Source organism: Lethenteron reissneri, chromosome 49 (assembly GCF_015708825.2).
Source record: "Lethenteron reissneri isolate LAM-NWPU_2019-01 chromosome 49, ASM1570882v1, whole genome shotgun sequence".
In the NCBI taxonomy this organism is placed as follows: Eukaryota; Metazoa; Chordata; class Hyperoartia; order Petromyzontiformes; family Petromyzontidae; genus Lethenteron; species Lethenteron reissneri.
Window position 1 is genome coordinate 5,990,854 of NC_083827.1, and position 24,185 is coordinate 6,015,038.

General features: G+C 52.4%; 1 protein-coding gene across 2 annotated transcripts in view; it reads left to right on the top strand.

Moving 5' to 3' along the window:
• The window catches only part of LOC133354902 (secretagogin-like), an 81,119-nt gene that overhangs the window by 6,274 nt on the left and 50,660 nt on the right, over positions 1-24,185 (top strand). For both annotated transcript variants that reach the window (XM_061572086.1, XM_061572087.1), the window contains exon 3: positions 15,096-15,166. In XM_061572086.1, coding sequence (XP_061428070.1) covers positions 15,096-15,166 — 71 coding nt within the window. The remainder of the gene's footprint in view (positions 1-15,095; positions 15,167-24,185) is intronic.

The following is a 24,185-nucleotide window of genomic DNA, read 5'->3' on the forward strand; positions in this document are numbered from 1 at the left end:
GTGGTGGTGGTGTGGTGGTTGTGTGGTGGTGGTGGTGGTGGTGTGGTGGTGTGGTGGTGTGGTGGTGTGGTTGTGTGGTTGTGTGGTTGTGTGGTTGTGTGGTGGTGTGGTGGTGTGGTGGTGTGGTGGTGGTGGTGTGGTGGTGGTGTATTTGTGTGGTTGTGTGGTGGTGGTGTGGTGGTGTGGTTGTGTGGTGGTGGTGGTGGTGTGGTGGTGGTGGTGTGGTGGTGGTGTATTTGTGTGGTGGTGTGGTGGTGGTGTGGTGGTGTGGTTGTGTGGTGGTGGTGGTGTGGTGGTGGTGGTGTGCTGGTGGTGTGGTGGTGTGGTGGTGGTGTGGTGGTGGTGGTGTGGTGGTGTGGTTGTGTGGTGGTGTGGTGGTGGTGTGGTGGTGTGGTTGTGTGGTGGTGGTGTGGTGGTGGTGGTGTGGTGGTGTGGTGGTGTGGTTGTGTGGTGGTGGTGTGGTGGTGTGGTGGTGGTGTGGTGGTGTGGTTGTGTGGTGGTGGTGTGGTGGTGTGGTTGTGTGGTGGTGGTGTGGTGGTGTGGTGGTGTGGTGGTGTGGTTGTGTGGTGGTGGTGTGGTGGTGGTGGTGGTTGTGTGGTGGTGGTGTGGTGGTGTGGTGGTGTGGTTGTGTGATGGTGGTGTGGTGGTGTGGTTGTGTGGTGGTGGTGTGGTGGTGGTGTGGTGGTGGTGGTGTGGTGGTGGTGTGGTGGTGGTGGTGGTGTGGTGGTGTGGTGGTGTGGTGGTGTGGTTGTGTGGTGATGTGGTGGTGGTGTGGTTGTGTGGTGGTGTGGTGGTGTGGTGGTGTGGTGGTGGTGGTGTGGTGGTGGTGTATTTGTGTGGTTGTGTGGTGGTGGTGTGGTGTTGTGGTTGTGTGGTGGTGGTGGTGTGGTGGTGGTGGTGTGGTGGTGTGGTGTGGTGGTGTGGTGGTGTGGTTGTGTGGTGGTGGTGGTGTGGTTGTGTGGTGGTGGTGGTGTGGTTGTGTGGTGGTGGTGGTGTGGTTGTGTGGTGGTGGTGTGGTGGTGTGGTTGTGGTGTGGTGGTGTGGTGGTGGTGTGGTGGTGTGGTTGTGTGGTGGTGGTGGTGTGGTTGTGTGGTGGTTGTGTGGTTGTGTGGTGGTGGTGGTGTGGTTGTGTGGTGGTGGTGGTGTGGTTGTGTGGTGGTGGTGGTGTGGTGGTGTGGTGGTGGTGGTGGTGGTGGTGTGGTGGTGGTGTGGTTGTGTGGTGGTGGTGGTGTGATTGTGTGGTGGTGGTGTGATTGTGTGGTGGTGGTGGTGGTGTGGTGGTGGTTGTGTGGTGGTGGTTGTGTGGTGGTGGTGGTGTGGTGTGTGGTGGTGGTGGTGTGGTGGTGTGGTGTGTGTGGTGTGTGTGGTGGTGGTGTGGTGGTGGTGGTGTGGTGGTGGTGTGCTTGTGTGGTGGTGGTGTGGTGGTGTGGTGGTGTGGTTGTGTGGTGGTGGTGTGGTGGTGTGGTTGTGTGGTGGTGGTGTGGTGGTGTGGTGGTGTGGTGGTGTGGTTGTGTGGTTGTGTGGTTGTGTGGTGGTGGTGTGGTGGTGTGGTGGTGTGGTGGTGTGGTTGTGTGGTGGTGTGGTGGTGTGGTGGTGTGGTGGTGTGGTTGTGTGATGGTGGTGTGGTGGTGTGGTTGTGTGGTGGTGTGGTTGTGTGGTGGTGGTGTGGTGGTGGTGTGGTGGTGTGGTGGTGTGGTTGTGTGGTGGTGTGGTGGTGTGGTGGTGTGGTGGTGTGGTGGTGGTGGTGTGGTGGTGGTGTATTTGTGTGGTTGTGTGGTGGTGGTGTGGTGGTGTGATTGTGTGGTGGTGGTGGTGTGGTGGTGGTGTGGTGGTGGTGTGGTGTGGTGGTGTGGTAGTGTGGTGGTGTGGTTGTGTGGTTGTGTGGTGGTGGTGGTGTGGTTGTGTGGTGGTGGTGGTGTGGTTGTGTGGTGGTGGTGGTGTGGTTGTGTGGTGGTGGTGGTGTGGTTGTGTGGTGGTGGTGGTGTGGTTGTGGTGGTGGTGTGGTTGTGGTGGTGGTGTGGTTGTGTGGTGGTGGTGGTGTGGTTGTGTGGTGGTTGTGTGGTTGTGTGGTGGTGGTGGTGTGATTGTGTGGTGGTGGTGTGGTTGTGTGGTGGTGGTGGTGTGGTTGTGTGGTGGTGGTGGTGGTGTGGTTGTGTGGTGGTGGTGGTGTGGTTGTGTGGTGGTGGTGGTGTGGTGGTGTGGTGGTGTGGTGGTGTGGTGGTGTGGTGGTGGTGGTGGTTGTATGGTGGTGGTGTGGTTGTGTGGTGGTGGTGGTGTGATTGTGTGGTGGTGGTGTGATTGTGTGGTGGTGGTGGTGGTGTGGTGGTGGTTGTGTGGTGGTGGTGGTGGTTGTATGGTGGTGGTGTGGTGGTGTGGTGGTGGTGGTGGTTGTATGGTGGTGGTGTGGTTGTGTGGTGGTGGTGGTGTGATTGTGTGGTGGTGGTGTGATTGTGGTGTGGTGGTGGTTGTGTGGTGGTGGTGTGGTTGTGTGGTGGTGGTTGTGTGGTGGTGGTGGTGTGGTTGTGTGGTGGTGGTGGTGTGGTGGTGTGGTGGTGTGATTGTGTGGTGGTGGTTGTGTGGTGGTGTGGTTGTGTGATGGTGTGCTGGTGTGGTGGTGGTTGTGTGGTGGTGTGGTTGTGTGGACCTGGCTACATCCCATCGCATGTACCGCATTCTCCCTCGCAGCGCGTCTCTCTTCGACTTGGGGGTTGGGGCATTGAATATCCGCGTGTGTGTGCGTATGTGCGTGTGTGTGCGTATGTGTGCGTGTGTGTGTGCGTGTGTGTGCGTGTGTGTGTGCGCGTGTGTGCGTGTGTGTATGCGTGTGTGTGCGTGTGTGTGTGCGCGTGTGTGCGTGTGTGTGTGCGTATGTGTGCGTGTGTGCGTGTGTGTGTGCGTATGTGTGCGTGTGTGCGTGTGTGTGTGCGTATGTGTGCGTGTGTGCGTGTGTGTGTGCGTATGTGTGCGTGTGTGCGTATGTGTGTGTGCGTGTGTGTGCGTGCGTATGTGTGCGTGTGTGCGTGTGTGTGTGCGCGTGTGTGCGTGTATTCGCGTGTTTGCGTGCGTGTGTGCGTGCGTGTGTGTGTGCGTGTGTGCGTGCGTGTGTGTGCGTATGTGTGCGTGTGTGCGTGTGTGGTGGGGAGCGATAGTGTAGCGGTTAGCGCGCTGCGCTATGAACCTGGCGACCCGGGTTCGATTCCCGCTCACGGCCAACACCAGTGACGATTATCTGAACCGGTCCTGGGCCTCCCCTAGGTCGACTCAGCCTTAAATGAGTACCTGGTGCGGTGTGTAAACATCGCCACTGGGGAGACAAAGGCGGTCGGGCGTGGTGCTGGCCACCCACCCCTTCGTGTACCGTTCCGGCCTTCATAGGTGCTCGCTAACAGCACTTGCCCCTACAGTCTGTTAAGGCTATACGGGGGATCTTTGTGTGCGCGTGTGTGCGTGTGCGTGTGTGTGTGCGCGTGTGTGCGTGTGTGCGTGTGTGTGTGCGCGTGTGTGCGCGTGTGTGCGCGTGTGTGCGTGTGTGTGCGCGCGTGTGTGCGCGCGTGTGTGTTTCCACGGGTGGTTGCTCACAGCCCTTGCCCCAACGGTCTGTAAAGACTATATGGGGGATCTTTGTCCATGGATGCTCTCTAACAGAACACTTGCCCCAACGGTCTGTTAAGACTATATGGGGGATCTTTGTCCATAGATGCTCTCTAACAGAACACTTGCCCCAACGGTCTGCTAAGGCTATATGGGGGATCTTTGTCTATGGATGCTCTCTAACAGAACACTTGCCCCAACGGTCTGTTAAGACTATATGGGGGATCTTTGTCTATGGATGCTCTCTAACAGAACACTTGCCCCAACGGTCTGTTAAGACTATATGGGGGATCTTTGTCTATGGATGCTCTCTAACAGAACACTTGCCCCAACGGTCTGCTAAGGCTATATGGGGGATCTTTGCCTATGGATGCTCTCTAACAGTGCACTTGCCCCAACGTTCTGCTAAGGCTACACGGGGGGGTGGGGGTCTTTGTCTCTGTGCGTGGTGGGTTCGTCGCGGGTTTGACTAGCCCGGGCCGCTCCTTCCTGGATTGCGCCAAAATCAGAGCGAAGCGGAGCCGCGCTTGAGGATTTATTGTAAATAAATAAATAAACATCCCCGATGTGCCCCCACCCCTCATCCCCTGCCCCCCCCCCCCCACTATCGTCTTCACGAGACGAAGCGTCAATTCAAGGAGGCACTTTGGCTGCCCCCTCTCGTGGCTGCTGTATACCTGCTGTGCACGTGTGCACGTCTGTACGTGTGCACGTCTGTACGTGTGCACGTGTCCACGTGTGCACGTGTCCACGTGTCCACGTGTGCACGTGTGCACGTGTGCACGTCTGCACGTGTGCACGTCTGCACGTGTGCACGTGTACGTGTGCACGTGTGCACGTGTGCACGTCTGCACGTGTGCACGTGTGCACGTCTGCACGTGTGCACGTCTGCACGTGTGCACGTCTGCACGTGTGCACGTCTGCACGTGTGCACGTGTACGTGTGCACGTGTGCACGTCTGTACGTGTGCACGTGTGCACGTGTGTTGAAGGCTATACGGGGGGACCTAATCGTCTTTGTTTGCGTACAGGTGGCTCTGCACGCAAAAGCGGTTCTTGAAATATGTTTGGTCACAGAGAGAACAGCAACATTGATCGTCTTATTCTTCTTCTCCTACGAAACAATGCCGAGCCCTGCGTCAGACAAATGGTCCGCGGAAGCGGATATCACAGGGCCACCTCTGAGCTCCCTTCCAATCGCCAAGAATAATAATCTCAGCTTGTGACGCCGCCGCCGCTGCCGCACGGTATCAGCTCGCTGTCGAAGAGAGAGAGAGGACGACTCGGAGAGAGAGAGAGAGGACGACTCGGACAGAGAGAGAGAGAGGACGACTCGGAGAGAGAGAGGACGACTCAGAGAGAGAGGGAGAGAGAGGACGACTCGGGGAGAGAGAGAGAGGGAGAGGACAGCTCGGAGAGAGAGAGAGGGAGGACGACTCAGAGAGAGAGAGAGAGAGAGGACGACTCGGAGAGAGAGAGAGGACGACTCAGAGAGAGAGAGAGGACGACTCGGAGAGAGAGAGAGGACGACTCAGAGAGAGAGGGAGAGAGAGGACGACTCGGAAAGAGAGAGGGAGAGGACGACTCGGGGAGAGAGAGAGAGGGAGAGGACGACTCGGAGAGAGAGAGGGAGGACGACTCGGAGAGAGAGAGATGACGACTCGGAGAGAGAGAGGAGGAGGAGGAACCACAGACGAGTGGGAAGGCAGCAGCAGTAGCCAAGCTTTGAGCCGGTGCCAAATCCCCCCCCCCAACCACCAAGCTCTGCGGTCCTCTATATATTGTGGCGTTTTAGGAAAATAAAAAAGCGTATACATTTTAACACGTAGGCTTTCGCGACCAATTGCCCGATGATGCTGGATGCAATTACCAGCGAAACGTCGTACTCAAATTGTAAATGTTGTGGTTTCACGCTTCAACACACCGGTGGGCTAAAGCAGTGAACAATTTGTCTTTTGTCAACGTGACACTTTTTTCTGATTGGCCGTGTCGGGAGGTGGAGGGTTACGACCCATTTATAAATAACGCGATCTAAACCCAAAAACGTTGATTATGAAGCGTATACATGTCGGAGGCGACCGGAGCATCCGGAAGAAAAACCCGCCCTTGCGTGCGAGGGGGCAACGCTCTATCCCACGCAGATGTAACAGGCGCGGGTCCGCATTGTCGTGGCGAGCCAGGGTAGGGCTACTCCTCGAGGGACGAAGGCAGTTTCGCAACATCGCGTGCGGTAATCCACCAACCCCCTCGCTGCTGCCCACCCACAGCGCTGCGTCACACGCGGTCACGTGCAGCGACAGCCCCCACCGCCAGCGGACCTGTGCTATTATTGAGGATGAGATGTACATAACCTCTGACCTACGACCTAGGTATAAAAACAAAGTCGATGACCATAATTGTCCACCGTGTCAAGGAGAGGCGGGGGTCTCAAATGCCTGCTACTTCAGGCGAGAGGTGGGAATTCTTTCTCCCCCTAAGCCTGCTCACTCCTTTTTGTTGTACTCATTGACATGTAAATTGTGTCTCTAACCCCTCCCTCTCGCTGCCTCCGCCCCCCTCTGTATATTTAAGGCCACCCCACAGAGACGATCACCCCTCTCTGTACCTGTGTTGCCCGCTGTGTGTATCTTGGTGATATCTGTCTGCTTATATGTCTGTCTATAATTTTTTTCTGGTTAGATTTTATGTCGCTATTTCATTATACCTGATGATGATTGCTTGTGTTGCAATCGAAACGTCGTATGCTATTATTTAATTTATTATTTTTTCTTTATACGTGACTTTACCGAAAGAACCAAAGAATAATTCCTGCAGTCACGAAAGCTCCAAAGTTAAGATTGAAAAACGAGGTTAAGGATTTTATTTGAGAGACCAGTTGTGGGGGGGGGCTTCTGTGCAAACGTGGGCTCATGTGACGATTCAGAGGCATTTCCTAATGAGACCATTACGCGATTTAAAATCCCCGGACATCCATAACGCGAAGCACTCACGACATTGATTAACATTACTGATACGTAGAAGTTCAACACGCATACTCACGAGGCTTGCCCCACCACGTGTCAGCAGTCATGGGAGTTGTTGACCATACTTCACCACACCGGTCAATCAGCTGTTGGTGAAGAGGTTGAGGCAGAGATCTCGCTCGCCACTGGCGTTAGCTGGGGCTGCGAATCAAACTGGAGATATCCAGGTGCACTGCAGCACACGTCTACGCCAGCACTATATTTAGACAGCGCATTCACAGTCGAGTAGGCGAACAGAATGGGGCGATGAATTGAGATGGGGGTTTTTTTTTGGCTGAGGTTTTTTGTGTGGAGGCGTCATCACAGACATTGGGGTGATCTGTGAGCAGTCTGTGTGTGTGAGAGGGTGTGAGTGGGGGAGTGTGGGATAGGGTGTGTGTGTGAGAGTGTGTGGGGAGCGGTGGTGTAGCGATTAGCGCGCTGTGCTATAAATCCGGCGACCAGAGTTCGATTCCCGCTCACGGCCAACACCAGTGACGATTATCTGAAACGGACCTGAGCCTCCCCTAGGTCGACTCGGCCTCAAATGAGTAACTAGTGCGGTGTGTAAACATCGTCACTGGGGAGACAAAGGCGGTCGGGCGTGGTGCTGGCCACCCACCCCCTCGTGTGCCGTTCCGGCCTTCACAGGTGCTCGCTAACAGCACTTGCCCCTACAGTCTGTTAAGGCTATACGGGGGATTTTTGTCATTGTCTGAGTTAGAGAGAGGGTGTGAGTGTGAGAGGGGGGAGCGGTAGTGTAGTGGTTAGCGCTACGCTGCGCTACGAACCTGGCGACCCGAGTTCGATTCCCGCTCACGGCCAACACCAGTGACGATTATCTGAAACGGTCCTGGGCCTCCTCTAGGTCGACTCAGCTTCAGATGAATACTTGGTGCGGTGTGTAAACATCGTCATTGGGGAGACAAAGGCGGTCGGGAGTGGTGCTGACCACCCACCCCCTCGCGTACCGTTCCGGCCTTCACAGGTGCTCGCTAACAGCACTTGCCCCTACAGTCTGTTGGGGAATCTTTATATTTGGTGTGTGTTTGATTCGTGATTTTGTGGACTTTCTAAGATTTAATCACCGTGGCAATTGTATATCCAACGTGGAGTGACTGTGCTTCATATGTTCAATGTAGTGTAGGGCTGTTACAGAGGGGCTGTTTGTGTGGGGCTGTTTGCATAAGGGCTAACGGATAACAAACACAGTGGGCGGGGACTCCGTGAGCACACGGGGTGGTGCCCGCAACGACGTCCGCACTGGACGGCGTGAGGGGGGTTTCGATCCTCTAGGGGGGTATAAAAAGGGATGAGCCAGAGGGCTCGGGGCTCAGTCTTAGGGTAGTTAAGGGAAGAGAGAAGACCGGCCAGATAGGCCCTGGACTCCCCCTGGGACGCCGCCCTTGTAAGGGCAGCGCAGGCTGGAGCCAGTGGCGTGGTCCCGGAACCAGAGTTAGATCTCTGGGATTCCGGGTACCGTAGCCCGACTAACCAGTGTCGGGCCAGATAGCCTCCCCTAGCCCGTTAGCGGAGGACTCGGCTAGGAAGGCTAGCTAGGGGTGAATTCCCAGTTGTACGGGTGAGGGGGCCGATACATCCCTCCAGTGCTGTAAGACATTGTGCAAATAAATACGTGTGCCTTACCACGTTGTCCACACGCGTCTTGAAGAGTATTACATCTGGCGTCAGAAGAACTAAGAACATGGACACGCGCCAATCAGCTCGAGCCAGGGAACAGCAAACGGAAGACGCCGCCGAAATTGTCGAGCCCGAGATGGCTCAACAGGACAACGTGCAGCCGGGGCCGGACGCGTTCTTACCGGAGCGTCGCCATGAAGAGGAGCAGCGGACAGACGACCTGAGACTGGCTCACGAGAGGCTGGCTGAACTGCTCTACGCCGCTGCCGCTACGCTGGAGAACATCACGCGGCTGGGGGCTGGTGGTCCACCGCGGGGCGAGGGGAGCCAGCGTCCGGAGCGCCTTCCCGCCATTTCTGAAGATTCAAATTTTGAATTTCCCACCATCGACGCGGCGACCGCTAGGGGCGTGGCCAACCTCAACCTGGGGTCCGACATCGGCCGCGCTGGGGCTGCCGCATCTACGACGGAGGAGGGCGCGTCATCAAGGCTGCGACAGGCGATGCCATCTGCCGTTCGCGCCGAGACACAGCCGAGTCGGGGAGACAGCAGCCCACGGGACTCCACGGCAACCGCTGCGCTGCACCAAAGGCTGCCCCCGCTTAAGGAATTCGTGGGCGCAGAGGGCGACTGGGGCGGCTTCCAAAGACGCTTCCTCGCCCACCAAGAAATGGCCAAATGGACAGACGCTGAGGCTCTCAGCGCCCTGCCAGCGCTCCTGGACGGCGACGCGCTTGCCGCCCTAACATCGGCGCCAAAGGAAAGGCGCTCTACGCTGCCGATGGCGCTGCAGCTGCTGGCCGGAGTCTACGGGCCTTCCGCGGAGTGTAGACAGCAGTTCTACGACCGCCAGCGGGGCACGAAGGAGTCGCCGCTGGCTTACAGAACAAGCCTCCTGGCATTGGCCAAGACAGCTTTTCCTCGCATGGACGAGGACGGGGTCGACGCCATGGTAACTGAAAAAATCCTCCTGCTAGCAGACGACCTGGACATCGCCGTCGTGGCACAGGAGGATTCTGAGATGACTTCTCTACAAGCGGCGCGACTCCTCCACGCCAACTTGCTGTCGCAGCGGCGGAAGGCCAGCAGGGCAGCGGCTGGGCGTGCGGTGGCGGCAGCCACCCTTCCGGCGGAGGAGGTCTTCGCCGTCAACCATCGTCGGCAGCAGGGGACGGGAGCGCGGCCGGCCCGGGATGGGTCGAGCCGTTTCGACCGTCAGTCATCGCCGCCGCCGCTTCCGCGCTGCTTCAACTGCGGCGTCCGGGGCCATGTCGCCTCGGGGTGCCGCTCTCCCCGACAGCGTGGGACGACGCCTCGCCAGGACACCGGGCCTCCTCCTCCTCCCAAGCTCCATCAGCATGATCCGGCGAGTCGCGACACCACACATGTTTGGCCAACACACACACCTGTCGCGCACTCTCGCATCGCAACAAATGGGGGGACGACGTTGCATCGCGACGGGCCGGCGCGTACCACTGTGGGGACTCGAATCGAGCCCGGGCAGTGGTCCGCGTTGGCCCATCGCGTTGTGGCCGCATCGTCAGGGTCGTCGGCCGTCGTGGGACTTATTGACGGGGTTGAGGTACGCATCCTGGTTGACACGGGGGCATCGGCGACCATTATTTCCGAATTAATTTACAACATTTTGCCTGTCCAAAGTCGTCCCTTACTACCAGTTAATGTCCCATTCTATGCGGCGAATGGGGGCTCCCTTGGTATTATTGGACAAATTCGAGCGCAAATTTGTATTGGGGATATCAAATTATCGGGCCCGATTTTTGTCTCCTCCTCACTGGCGGTTCCGTGCCTGCTGGGGACAGACTTCTTGGGAAAAATGCCGATCCGCATTTTGATAGACCAGGGATGTATTGAGCTCCCGTCGGGACGGCGCATGGCGTTTTTACCCTCCCCTTCGGTGATTCGGACGGCGTTCGTAACCAAAGCAGCGTCCGTCGTTGAAACCGTTCGTGTGCCGCCGGGGGCTCAGATGTTAGTACCGCTAAAACTCCGTCGGCCCTTCGCAGAGGGTATGGGGGCCCACGGGATCTTGTTGGGACCGTCTAGGGCCGGGGTTAGTGGACCGCAGTTGATCCCGGCCCTGACCGTTGTGAGGGGAGATGGGGACCCTTTCATCGCGGTCCTCAATGTGGGATCGCAACCTGTTGTGGTTCCTCGAGGGACGGTGCTTGCGCACGCGACACCAATGCCCTGCGAGGAACCGGTTGCGAATCACGTCGGCACCGCCACCCAACTGCACCCACATTCGGACAGCGATGACGGGTGGCTCGACGCGCTTTGTGCGGGATCGACGGACCTGTCAAATTCAGAGCGCCAACAGCTTAGATCGCTACTGCAGGAATTTTCCGACGTTTTCAGTCGGAATAAATACGATTTGGGTTGTACTCATCTGCTGCGTCACCATATTGACACGGGTGACAGCGCGCCAATTCGCCAAAATCCGTTTCGGTTGAGTCCCGCCGAAAAGGACCATGTCAAATTGGCTGTTGATGACATGTTAGCCGCCGACATTATTTCTCCCTCTACCAGCCCTTGGGGAGCGCCGATCGTCCTGGTTAAAAAGCAGGACGGCTCGTTGCGGTTTTGCGTTGATTTTCGGCGCCTTAACAAAATTTCGGTTGCCGACGCATACCCGCTCCCACGGATGGACGAATCGCTGGACGCCTTGGCGGGAGCGCGATTCTTCTCCATGCTGGATTTACTTTCGGGATTCTGGCAGCTTCCTCTGGATGATGAATCGAAACCTAAAACTGCTTTCCGTACACCGCACGGCCTGTTCCAATTCAATCGGTTGCCGATGGGCTTACACTCAGCGCCGGCAACCTTCCAACGTTTGATGGAATTGGTTTTGGCTGGATTGCAATGGGAGTCGTGCCTGATTTATTTAGATGATGTTATTGTCTTCGCTAAAACTTTTGACGAACATCTCCAGAGGTTGCGGGCGGTTTTCCTAAAGATGCGGGCTGCTAATTTGAAGTTCAAACCCCAAAAGTGTCATTTGTTACGCGATTCCGTGCGTTATTTGGGGCACATCGTAGGGCGCTCGGGTATTGCTACCGATCCCGCCAAAACGCAGTGTGTCAGCTCCTGGCCAACTCCCACCACGGTGGGAGAGGTTAGGAGTTTTGTCGGCTTCGCGTCATATTACAGACGGTTCGTCGCCGACTTTGCAACAATTGCAAAACCCCTACACGCATTAACATCTAAGGGGGTCCGGTTCCACTGGGGTCAAGAGGAGGAGGCTGCTTTTTGCTCCCTTCGGGACGCCTTGGTAAAAGCTCCTCCCTTGATCTACCCTGATTTTTCAAAGCCGTTCCTGCTCGACACCGATGCGAGCAACATGGGTATTGGGGGCGTGCTTTCCCAGGTGGTTGACGGCGTCGAACGGGTGGTTGCGTACGGCAGTCGGGTGTTGTCTCAAGCAGAGCAAAGATATTGTGTTACCCGCAGAGAACTGTTGGCAATTGTCTATTTCATCCAACAGTATCGCCCATATCTGTACGGTCGGCGTTTCACCGTCCGCACAGATCATGCGGCACTGCAGTACGCCCTGCGAGTTCAACAGCCATCGGGACAATTGTCCCGTTGGTTGGAGATCCTCCAGGATTTTGATTTTGCCACCACATACCGTAAGGGCGTCCGCCACACCAACGCGGACGCTCTGTCGCGTATGCCAACCACCTCGGAATGCGCGTGCCTCCTGGGGTCGGGACGTTGCAAACCAGCAGGGGACGGGTCGGTTCCGGCCCTTGCGGCTGCCGCCGACGGCGGGACGGTTGTTCCGAGTTCCATTGAACAACAAGGGAAAGATTCCCTGTTGGGTTTGCACATCCAGGAATGGGGGCGCCTCCAGATGGAGGACACCTCCCTCCTCGCGTTGCGTCGTCGCGCCGGGGAGGCAGGGCGGGGATCGGGTGATGCCGACGCATGGGAAATACACGCGGGGTTGCTGTTGCACTGGGACGGGAAATCCCACCGACACCGGCTGGTGGTCCCTTCGGGCTTACGGGGTAGGGTGGTGTGGGCTGCTCACGAGCGCCTCCTCCACCTGGGTACCCAAAAGACCCTCGCCTTGCTCCAACGTGATTTCTTTTGGCAAGGAATGACGAGGGATGTCCCTGATCTATTGGCTTCATGCCCGAGGTGTGCACAGCGGAAACCACCAGCGCGAGAATCTAACCCGCCCTTGCAGTCTATCAGGGTCTCCAGAGTAAACGAACTGGTCGCGCTGGATATTCTGGGCCCATTCCCCGCCACCCCTAGGGGAAACAGATACTTGTTAACCGGGGTCGAGTATTTTACGCGCTGGCCTATGGCCTGGCCCCTGGCCAATCAGTCGGCAGCAGCCATCGTCGACGCCTTTGTCCAAGGCTATGTCATGGACAAAGGTGCCCCGGAACGGCTGCTGACCGACCAGGGTAGAAATTTTTCCGGGAAACTCCTCCAGCAGGTTTGTGAGCTCCTGGGAACGAAAAAGATTCGTACTTCCCCCTATCACCCGCAAACTGACGGGATGGTCGAGCGTCTGCATCGCACCATCTCGTCTATGTTATCACAGCAGGTTTCGGACTCACAGACGGATTGGGACTTGAAAATCCAAGGGGTCTTGGCAGCATACCGATTGGCCCCCCATGCTGCAACGGGATTTTCGCCATTTTTCCTCATGTACGGACGCGGCCCTGACCCACCCATTCGAGCGCAGCTGCAGATCCCCACACCACTAGGGAAAACTAAATTAATTGACCATGTCAAATTTAACCTTCAAAAATTGACGGAGGCACGGGATGCTGCCATGTTAAATTCGGAGCAGCGTCAAAAAGCTAACGAGCGCCTTAGACTGGGTCGCGCGCACGTGCTGCAGTGGAAGCCGGGGGACAGAGCATGGCTGCACTGCCCCCAGGTACCGCTCGCAACATCCCCTAAACTGGCGCGGCCGTGGAGGGGGCCCGTGGAGGTGGTCGAGGTTCTGCGGCCTCAGTGTGTTCGCATCAAATGGGGGAAGCGCCGGTGGTTTGTGCACCCCTCGAGGCTAAAACCATTCGTTGCGGTGCGAGGCCCCACTCCACACAAGCATGGCCAAACATGTGGGGGGTCGGCCGACTCAGGTGGTCCGTCCTCACTGCCCTCGCCTGACGTGTCGCCGGCTGTCCCACCCACAGGTGCACCGGGACTGACGTGCTCGCACCCACCTACTGCTGCGAGGGACGCCGAGGGTCTCGCGACGTCAGACGCGGACTCTATACAAGGCGAACAACCGCCACCGGCGGGTTCGCCACCCGGGATTGCCCCGTGTGACGGGCCGGCAGCAAGGACGCGCGCTAAAATGCGCAGACTCTTATAATGCATTGGACGAACATTTTTTTTTCTTCTTCTCCCTTACGTACGGTTGCGGGGTGTTGCGTCGGTGGGGAACTCCTACCACATTTTTCTTGTTGTGTTGCATGCGTGCTGGGAGTTCCCTGCAAAACCTGTATATATACGTCGCTCTTACGGTATTCGTATTTATTCAGGGGGGGTGCGTCGGATTGTTCCCTTCGGGGTTGTAGGTTTTGTTGTTGTCATTGTTGTTGTTGTTGTTACTGTTGGTTCCTTCATGTTAGTGTTAAAAACGTTTTTTAAGGCACACGCGGGGATCCAGGGGTTAAATAACCTTTATTGAAAGTTGTTGCAGCCGGGACGGCTGCGAGCTGTACAGGGGGGGGTGATGTAGGGCTGTTTGTGTGGGGCTGTTTGCATAAGGGCTAACGGATAACAAACACAGTGGGCGGGGACTCCGTGAGCACACGGGGTGGTGCCCGCAACGACGTCCGCACTGGACGGCGTGAGGGGGGTTTCGATCCTCTAGGGGGGTATAAAAAGGGATGAGCCAGAGGGCTCGGGGCTCAGTCTTAGGGTAGTTAAGGGAAGAGAGAAGACCGGCCAGATAGGCCCTGGACTCCCCCTGGGACGCCGCCCTTGTAAGGGCAGCGCAGGCTGGAGCCAGTGGCGTGGTCCCGGAACCAGAGTTAGATCTCTGGGATTCCGGGTACCGTAGCCCGACTAACCAGTGTCGGGCCAGATAGCCTCCCCTAGCCCGTTAGCGGAGGACTCGGCTAGGAAGGCTAGCTAGGGGTGAATTCCCAGTTGTACGGGTGAGGGGGCCGATACATCCCTCCAGTGCTGTAAGACATTGTGCAAATAAATACGTGTGCCTTACCACGTTGTCCACACGCGTCTTGAAGAGTATTACAGTAGCAATGGATTTCAGGAAGGCTCTTGTAATTCGTACATCAAACAGTTGCCGATTGTCATTTTAACATAAAATACATCCGCTACACTTCAACCTAGTTTTGTTCGAGTGTATGATTGTATCATTTTTAAATCCTTTATATTAAGTTCACTTGCTTGCTTGCTTGCGTGCTTGCTTGCTTGCTTGCGTGCTTGCTTGCTTGCTTACGACCGTGCAAATCTTTCGGTCGTTTTTTAACCCACTTCCCGTGATCCAATCGAGCTGACATTTTGCACACAGACTCGTTGTGCCAGACAATTAATGTTCGTGAAAAACATTTCCAAAATTTTACACTGTTTAGGGAAAACAAATTAAATATTTAATTACCAATTGCTTAATACTGGCAGACAATCATCTGACCCATAGGTGGCAGCCATCTCAAGCCAGAGGACGAGAGGACTCTAGCCGCCACGCATATAAAGGATTTATAGTGAAAAACTTTGTTTTTACGGGTTATACTTATTATAAACCTTTGTGGCTTCCTCTGCAATTGTTGCGGTGGTGACGCACGTGTCTGCCTGCATCTGACGCTAAGCTGGCGGTCTTTGTTGTTGTCGCTGTTGTGTGTGGGCGCAGGTAATGGCTACATCGAGGGGAAAGAATTGGACCTCTTCTTTCGGCATCTTCTTGCCAGCCTGGGATTTGGGGTGAGTAGTATTTCACCCGAGTGCCCCCCCCCCCCAACTGCATTATAAAACCAAGTTCAAGTTCATGTATAGCCCTGTGAGCCATTCGGCTCTTGAATCGGGTGCAACCGCAACAACAAAAAACTAAAACATGAACAAGAAAACATCTTAAAGTGACTATGTGCAAGCAGAAAATCCAAGAAAAGACAGCAACATATTTCAGAAAAAGCACCGTACACCAACACTGTGTGCAAGAATTTGGTACAGTCCACAGTGATGCACTCCCCCGATCCACTATAAAAAAACCACATGGTACAGCCCACGTGAAATTCAGCTCCCCAAAAGAGAACTCCGTTCTGCTCATGTGCGGCTCTTTGCTGAATAATGCTGCTCCTTTTTTTGGCAGAGGTCGCAAACGGGTTTCGTGCCCAGCCGGGTACGGGCACCCATTTGCGACCTCTGGGATGAAGCCATGTTGCAGGCGCGGGTGGGTTGGTTCTAGGAACTTGAATTGTGAGAAGAGACAAGACGTTGGGAAATGAGTGACAAACGGTGACTCACCAATGACTCACGGACTACCCGTACCCGGCCACACCAGGGTCGCAAACGGCTACCCGTACCCGTACCCGGCCGGGTACAGGTAGCCGGGTATCGGGTAGGGTACAGGTATCGGGTACCCGGTTGCGACCTCTGTTTTTTGGATGTGGCATGCAAGCAAGCCGCGCACGCCCTCTTGACGTGGCCGTCCGACCCTCTCAGCCAGCCAGCAAAACTTTTATTCGTACACAGAGTCCTGCTCACTCTCTACCGTTATTTTGCCTTCTCTGTGCTGTATAATCCCAATCAATCTCGATGTCCTGATTGATCTTTGTTTCTATTCCGTTTCTCAAATAGACCTCCCCCCCCACTCTCTCTGTCTCACCCAGTTCCCCCCCCCCCCCACCCCGTTTCTCTCTCTCTCACCTCTCTTTTTTTTCTCACCTCTCACCCTCGCTCTCCATATTCACGTCTCTTCTCTTTCCCGTCTCTCTCTCTCTCTCTCTTTGCCTCTCACCCTCCCTCCCACCGCTCTCGTCTTTCCGTTGTGTTCTCGATCTTTGCTTTCCGTTTCACAAAAAGCAGGTCTCAAGAAATGAGTTTAAAATGTAGTATCGTGATGCAGTGTATAGTATTGCAGTGTGTATAGTGTAGTGTTTAGTGTCGTGTTTAGTAGTATATAGTGTAGTGTAATATGTAGTGTATAGTGTACGTACTGTATGTTGAACTTCTTTCGCACCGTACGTAGCCAACCGTGCTAACTGGAGGTGGGGGAGAACGATAACAAACTAAACGCATCCATAATGCCGGTGTTTTTTGGGTTAGATCGCGTAAATATAAATGTGTCGTTAAACCCGCCACCACTAGACAAATAGCATTAACAACGGCAACGTTGTGGATTTGCTCTCCAACGCAACCGGTGTGCTGTGCTGTGCTCGTAACGAATTGTCAGGTGCTTCTTCTTGGTTCTTTCGGTAAAGTCACGTAGAAGGGAAATAATAAAATAAAAAAATATAAAACATAATTAAATAATTCTCACGACGTTTCGGCCACAATGCAAGCAGCCGTCCTCAGGTGAAGAACAGGTCTGTCAATAAGACAGAGTCTGAATGACACGTCCTGGGCTTGGAGCGTTTATTTAAGCTGGGAGGGAGGAGGAAGAGCGCCTTGACAAAATAATTTGCATATCAAGAGTAATTTTAGCATATTTACGTAATATTACGCTATGTATTATTCTACCCACCCTACTGCACACCACACTGCTGCATATTCACCAAGAAGATGAATCCCTGCAGTCACGAAAGCTTTAAATCAGACGCTGTCTTTCCGACAGACCTGTTCTTCACCTGAGGACGGCTGCTTGCGTTGTGGCCGAAACGTCGTGAGAATTATTTATTGTTTTATTTTTATTATTTTATTATTTCCCTTCTACGTGACTTTACCGAAAGAACCAAGAAGATGAATCCCTGCAGTCACGAAAGCTTTAAATCGAAATTTGTCAGGTTCTGTTAACGTGACCTTACCAATTGGCTGTGTCGGGTGGTGGTGGGTTTTCACGACACATTGACATTTACGCGATATAACCACACACACAGAAGCCTCTTACGGGTGATATTCCTCGCGAAAGCCTCGCTACTGCGCGTTAAACAAACTGAACACGAAACGACGTTCCGTTTGCTCATCCACCTTCGAACAATCTCCTGGCGAGCGCGCATGCCACGCATTGAGCCGTGGGAGGTTTCATAATCAACGTTTTTGGGTTTAGATCGCGTTATTTATAAATGTGTTGTAACCCTCCACCACCCGACACGGCCAATCAGTAAATAAGTTTAACCAGTAAAAACAAAGTTTTTCACTATAAATCCTTTATATGCGTGGCGGCTAGAGTCCTCTCGTCCTCTGGCTTGAGATGGCTGCCACCTATGGGTCAGATGATTGCATTGCACCATTAGGCAATTGGTAATTAAATATAATATTTTTGTCCTAAAAGTAGTAAAATTTTGGAAAAAAATTTCACGAACATTAATTGTCACGCACAACGAGTCTGTGTGCAAAATGTCAGCTCGATTGGATCACGGGAAGTGGGTTAAAAAACGACCGAAAGATTTGCACGGTTCTAAGCAAGCAAGCGAACTTAATATAAAGGATTTAAAAAGTGTCACGTTGACAAAGGACAAATAGTTCACTGCTTTAGCCCACCGGTGTGTTGAAGCGTGAAACCACAACATTTACAATTTGAGTAGCACGACGTTTCGCTGGTAATTGTATCCAGCATCATGGGGCAATTCGCCAGAATGGTGAGGCTCTGCTGTGTCTCCCGTTCTTATATAGAGCAGCAGCAGCAGCAGGGTGACGTCATCATTAACTCATCAGGTGCAACGATTTGAGGGGGGGGGTTATTGTAATTATATACTAGATTAGTAATCAGCGAGCGGGGTCCCATCCCCTCGAGTTACTTTGTTTCCATACATTTGTTGCGCGGTCACATTTCGCACACGTTTGCCTCGAGACCAACTTTGAAGCAGCCTTCTTTGTTCAATGAGTTACTCGGCGGTGATGCTGCTGCAGCTGCAGCTGCGTTGGCAGTGGTCCACAAGCAAACAAAATAACAATAACATAATAATAAAAATACAAACTGAGTTTAACACTTAGGAACTCTTTGGTTCTTTCGGTAAAGTCACGTAGATAGACAAATAATAAATAGATCACGACGTTTAGATCGCAACAACAACAAGCAACCGTCTTCAGGTGAGAGAGAAACACGCATGCTGTGACGGGGGCATTATATCGATCCTAGGGGGGGAGGGAGGGGAGGGGCTGCCATAACGGGTGAAAGTCTGGGGGTGAAATTCAAAGAGGGAACGAGGTGAGAGAGAAAAAAAATTAACCCTTAAAAACAAAGTTTTTCACTATAAATCCTTTATATGCGTGGCGGCTAGAGTCCTCTCGTCCTCTGGCTTGAGATGGCTGCCACCTATGGGTCAGATGATTGCCTGCCACCATTAAGCAATTGGTAGTTAAATATAATTTGCTTTTTTCCTAAAAAGTGTAAAATTTTGGAAAAAACTTTTCACGAAAAGAAAGTGTCACGCACAACGAGTCTGGTGCAAAATGTCAGCTCGATTGGATCACGGGAAGTGGGTTAAAAAAACGACCGAAAGATTTGCACGGTCGTAAGCGCGCAAGCAAGCAAGCAAGTGAACTTAATATAAAGGATTTAAAAAGATCCAAACTTAGCAGACTTATAAATGTAATGCAACTCGGAGAGTCGGCCAACACAACAGTGAACACTTTACCTGCTTGATCAACGTCCTTCTAAAGATTGCCAAGTTTTGGATCCATCTTCTCGGTTGAAGTGATATCTGAGTTGTGTGGAAATCTTCCCCGTAGAGGCGGTTCAATCTTGATTTGACGCTTTCGTGACTGCAGGAATTCTCACTATTTGGTTCTTTCGGTAAAGTCACGTGGGTAGAAAAATAAATAATTAATAGATCACGACGTTTCGATCGCAACACAAGCAGCCGTCTTCAGGTGCAACGTCACAGTGGCTTGTTTCTTTCTCTCACCTGAAGACGGTTCCTTGTTGTTGTTGCGATCGAAACGTCGTGATCTTTTTTTCCTACCTACGTGACTTTACCCAAAGAAGCAAAGAGTAATGGATCCCTACAGTCACGAAAGCTTCAAATCTAGATTTCGCACGGAGGCTTTCGCGGCCAATATTATTCAATCTTGATATGAAGCTTTCGTCACTGCAGGAATCCATTACTCTGGTTCTTTGGGTAAAGACCCCGCTTGCTTGCCCATCGCCACATCTATAGCCTTGTTGTCGTAGCCACTCTCTCGCGAGTTCAGCAGCTCCACTGCTGGATTATTTTTTATTCTGCCTGAGGACGACCGCTTGTGTTGCGATCGAAACGTTGTGATTTATTCCGTTTTTTTTTATTTTATACCTACGTGACTTTCACCGAAAGAAGCAAAGAGTAATATTATTCACAATAAAGGGTTTTTGGGTTAGATCGTCTAAGGTTGTTTGGGTTAGATCGTCTAACCTTTATTGCGAAGAAAAAAAAAACTCGACATTTTGTCAATAAATAACAATGTGTGTGGACTTAGCGTGATAGCAAACATTTTAATCGGCGACGTTTCGGGTGGCATTTGTTTACACCGTGGGGACCCCGGCGAGAATTCGTCACGCTTCGTGATTAATTATTGAAGGATTTGCGTGGCTTGCCTGCTACTTAGCAGCTCCTGCTGTATCGGTGCAGCTGTTCACGTGGTTCTTCAAGCACCGCTCGTCATTCAAACGCGCCACTCTCAACCAGGCCCACGGTCTAAATAAACAAGTGGAATGCTCTTTGGTTTTATTCGGTAAAGTCACGTAGGTAAAAAAATAATGAAATAAAAATACAAACAACTAAATTGTCAACGTGACACTTTTTTACTGATTGGCCGTGTCGGGTGGTGGAGGGTTACGACACATTTATAAATAACGCGATCTAAACCCAAAAACGTTGATTATGAATAATATTGGTCGCGAAAGCCTACGTGTTGAACTAACTAAATTTAAATTAAATTACTAAATTAAAACAACTATTTTTTTTTTCCTATGTGACTTTACCGAATATGGATTCTTGCAGTCACGAAAACTTCAAATCTAGAATTAAACAAGTGGAAGTGTCGAACTCTTATCTCTCTCCCCCTCGGACTCCATACCGTGCTGGACTTTCTATACGTGGCCCACGAAGAAGGCCCGTTGCCTGAAACATCGGCCTATTCCTAGTTATGTGTAATTATGTATCATTACGGCAATTCACGCACATTGTGATTCAGCTCACACACGTGTGGAGCCTTCCCGGCGCAAATCTGCCACTCAAAGCGCCATCGTAACATCGATTCTTAAACAGATATATATCTGTTTTGAATTCTATACAATGAGAAAATATACTGTGTGTATATACAAATCAATAGCTGCCCACAGTGCCGTTGACAAACGTGTTGTTTGTTTGTTTTTGTTAGTTAATGCTACTCGTGCACCATTGCCAAGTCACGAATTCGTTGAATATGATGATGATTTTTATTATTTGAGCTGGATTTCTTCGGGAAAAATCTGGTTTCCTCCGACACGAAACAAATCTTATTCTTAAAAAAAAAATTAAAACTCAATAACGAATCAGGCCATACACCCCCCCCTCGTCTTGACGCACTGCGCCACGCCTGATTAAATAAAGGATCGCAGCGTTATTCACGGTGCGATATGATTTTGATTAAAGCGAAGCGCCACTCAAGGGGAGATATTCGCCAGGGAGGTTTGCAGCGGCGACACATTGAAGGCCGTCTCGACGGCAGAGCGCGCAGATAAAGGCGCATCCCCGCAAACTACTCGCTCTGGACACCGCTCGCCCCCAAACATCTCGAATCCAGCGAGATGTTTGGCAGGAAATCACTTCGATTTTGTCTGGGATTTAAAACCCTCCGCTCAGCACGGTCGGCTGCGTATGATGCGAAAGAAGTTTTCGACGCACACTCTCCTGTTCTCCTGTGACGCGGTAGTCGTTGTTGCACGCCTGAAGAAACGGCGCGTGATGTTTAAATCGCGTTATAATGGATCGTCTAGAATTTAGGGGGTAGATCACAGTCCGCAATAACACGTGACATCTGCACGCACGGCCGAACAAAGAAGGAGGTTGCGCGTGGCTAGCATCAGGAAGCATCCAGTAGTATCCCACTGCCTTGTGCGACGATGCTACCCGCTTATTCCAAACTCGCACTGCGACGTGCTTCCGTTCGCTCGATCGCGTTATACCCAATTCGCATCCGCGTGTGATATATAATAATAGTTTTGATTATCAGGAAGCATCCAGTAGTATCCCACTGCCTTGTGCGACGATGCTACCCGCTTATTCCTAACTCGCACTGCGACGTGGTTCCGTTCGCTCGATCGCGTTATACCCAATTCGCATCCGCGCGTGATATATAATAATAATTTTGATTATCAGGAAGCATCCAGTAGTATCCCACTGCCTTGTGCGACGATGCTACCTGCTTATTCCAAACTCGCACTGCGACGTGGTTCCGTTCGCTCGATCGCGTTATACCCAATTCGCATCCGCGCGTGATATATAATAATAATTTTGATTATCAGGAAGCATCCAGTAGTATCCCACTGCCTTGTGCGACGATGCTACCCGCTTTTTCCAAACTCGCACTGTGACGTGCTTCCGTTCGCTCGATCGCGTTATACCCAATTCGCATCCGCGTGATATATAATAATAATTTTGATTATCAGGAAGCATCTAGCAGTATCCCACTGCCCTGTGCGACGATGCTACCCGCTTATTCCAAACTCGCACTGTGACGTGCTTCCGTTCGCTCGATCGCGTTATACCCAATTCGCATCCGCGTGATATATAATAATAAAAAAAAACCTGTTCCCTACAATACATTTATCATCGCGTTACAGGAGAACAGCTTTGTAGACACGTGCTTATAACATACAACAAGTAAACCCGGTCGGCTCGCCGTGAGGCTGACGTCTCTGCAGGGCGAGGGGGGTGCGTGTGGGAAGCTGTCGAAACCTTGAAGCGTGGTGGAGAGGGCAATTAAATGGAGGAGTTCAAAGACATCGACCCCTCCTGTCCCCCCTCCTCCTCCTCCTCCTCCCACGGCCACCGCCGAGGAAGGCCGCCCTCTAACGAGGGGGAGATGCCTCCCCGCTCGGTGGGAGAGCCCAAACGAACGCATCGGTCACCCCGTGACAACGGCGACGCCGACAGCCAAATTGGAATAACTGTACGAGTGTGTTGGGCGAGGGCAATGGAGGTGGCGGGGGGGGGGGGGGGGTAAGGTGCGAGGTGAAGGAGCAGCCCTGCAACAGCCTAGCTCGCGTCACTGCCGGTGGAAGATGCGCTGCCATTCCACTCGTGGGAGCTCGGCTGTGAAGGGTCCCTTTGATGTCGGCCTTCGCTTTCCACGCCGGTCACGTGCCTTGGAAGGGTGGTGGGAGCCAGCCACACTGGCTCCTGGTCATCGGTTGACTGCGGCTGTGGCCGATTTCGCTGCTGGGTGGATAGAGGCCAAGGGGAGGGAGATTTAATAAACTTAGCACCCCCCCCCCACCGCCATCACCATTGTGTCTGCTGCCGCGCCGGGAGATGGAATCCAACTGGCGCCAAACGAGAATTTAGCTGATTTAAATCTCCGCAGGGTGAGCCGCTTCAATGAGCTGACAATCGTGGCCAGTTCCAGTGCGACGCTTCGCTAAGCGGTGACGAAACGCGACTAATGGGATGTATTTGTCTCCACTCCTCTTATCTGTGAAATGTGGCTGTTGCATACCTCGTGAGCCCTTATCAGCTGCCTGCCTTAATACAGACCACATTCAGACCTTGGTCGCCCCGTGCTTCGTATAAATCTCAACGTTCATCCTACAAAGTCCCATCACAAGGGAGAAACACACGGAAATGGACAAAACAATTTGTTTTGCCCGTATTGAAACGGTTGTACGCCGTGTGGACCTGCAGACTCAATTTTCCCGTAGAAAAATACGCGGTGAACCGTATGGGTTGACAGGTAAGCTGTTGGGAAAACCACTGCACACTGACTCTTGTTCGAACACCTTTCAAGTAAATACTTTGATGATGATGATCCCAACCCGGACGCCTGCTGCTGTATATTTGGAGTTTGCGCGTCTCTCTCTCCGTGGTCGCGTGGATTTTTACACTGGGTTCCTCCGGTTTTTCCCCTCCACGTTTAGAATCAGCATCACCACGCGTTTAGAGTAATTCGCTGCTGCTATAAATTCCCACGTGATGATGATAATGATGATAAGCCCACTTCGTTGAGACATCATTTGTGGCAAAGTCGCTTCTGAAAAAAAAGAGCTACAGACCTCATTAGGGCCTTACGTGGTAAAATAAAAAAAAATGGTTGTTTAGTTTAAGTGCAGTGCTCCGCTAAACGTTGATGAATGTCGCTAATGGGATGCATTTTTAAATCCTTTATATTAAGTTCACTTGCTTGCTTGCGCGCTTACGACCGTGCAAATCTTTCGGTCGTTTTTTAACCCACTTCCCGTGATCCAATCGAGCTGACATTTTGCACACAGACTCGTTGTGCGTGACAATTTATATTGGTGAAAATTTTTTTTCCAAAATTTTCCTCTTTTTAGGAAAAAAAATATTTCATATTTAATTTAAAATACCAATGTGATAAAAATGAAACTCTTACTCAAGAAAAACTGAAATGAATAAAAAAATAAAACCGATGCCACGCATATAAAGTAAATATAGTAAAAAACTTTGTTTTTACGGGTTAATTTTTTCTCCACGACGTCTGAGTAGCGCCGCTTATTTGTGAAAAATGAATTTTAGCTGTTGAGAAACCACCGCTTGGTGACTCTTGTTCGAGCACTTTTGAAATAAATTAGTACTTTGATGATGATGATGGAGATGATGATGATGATGATGATTCCACAACGTCTTGTTGTGCTTTGCAACCGAGTTCC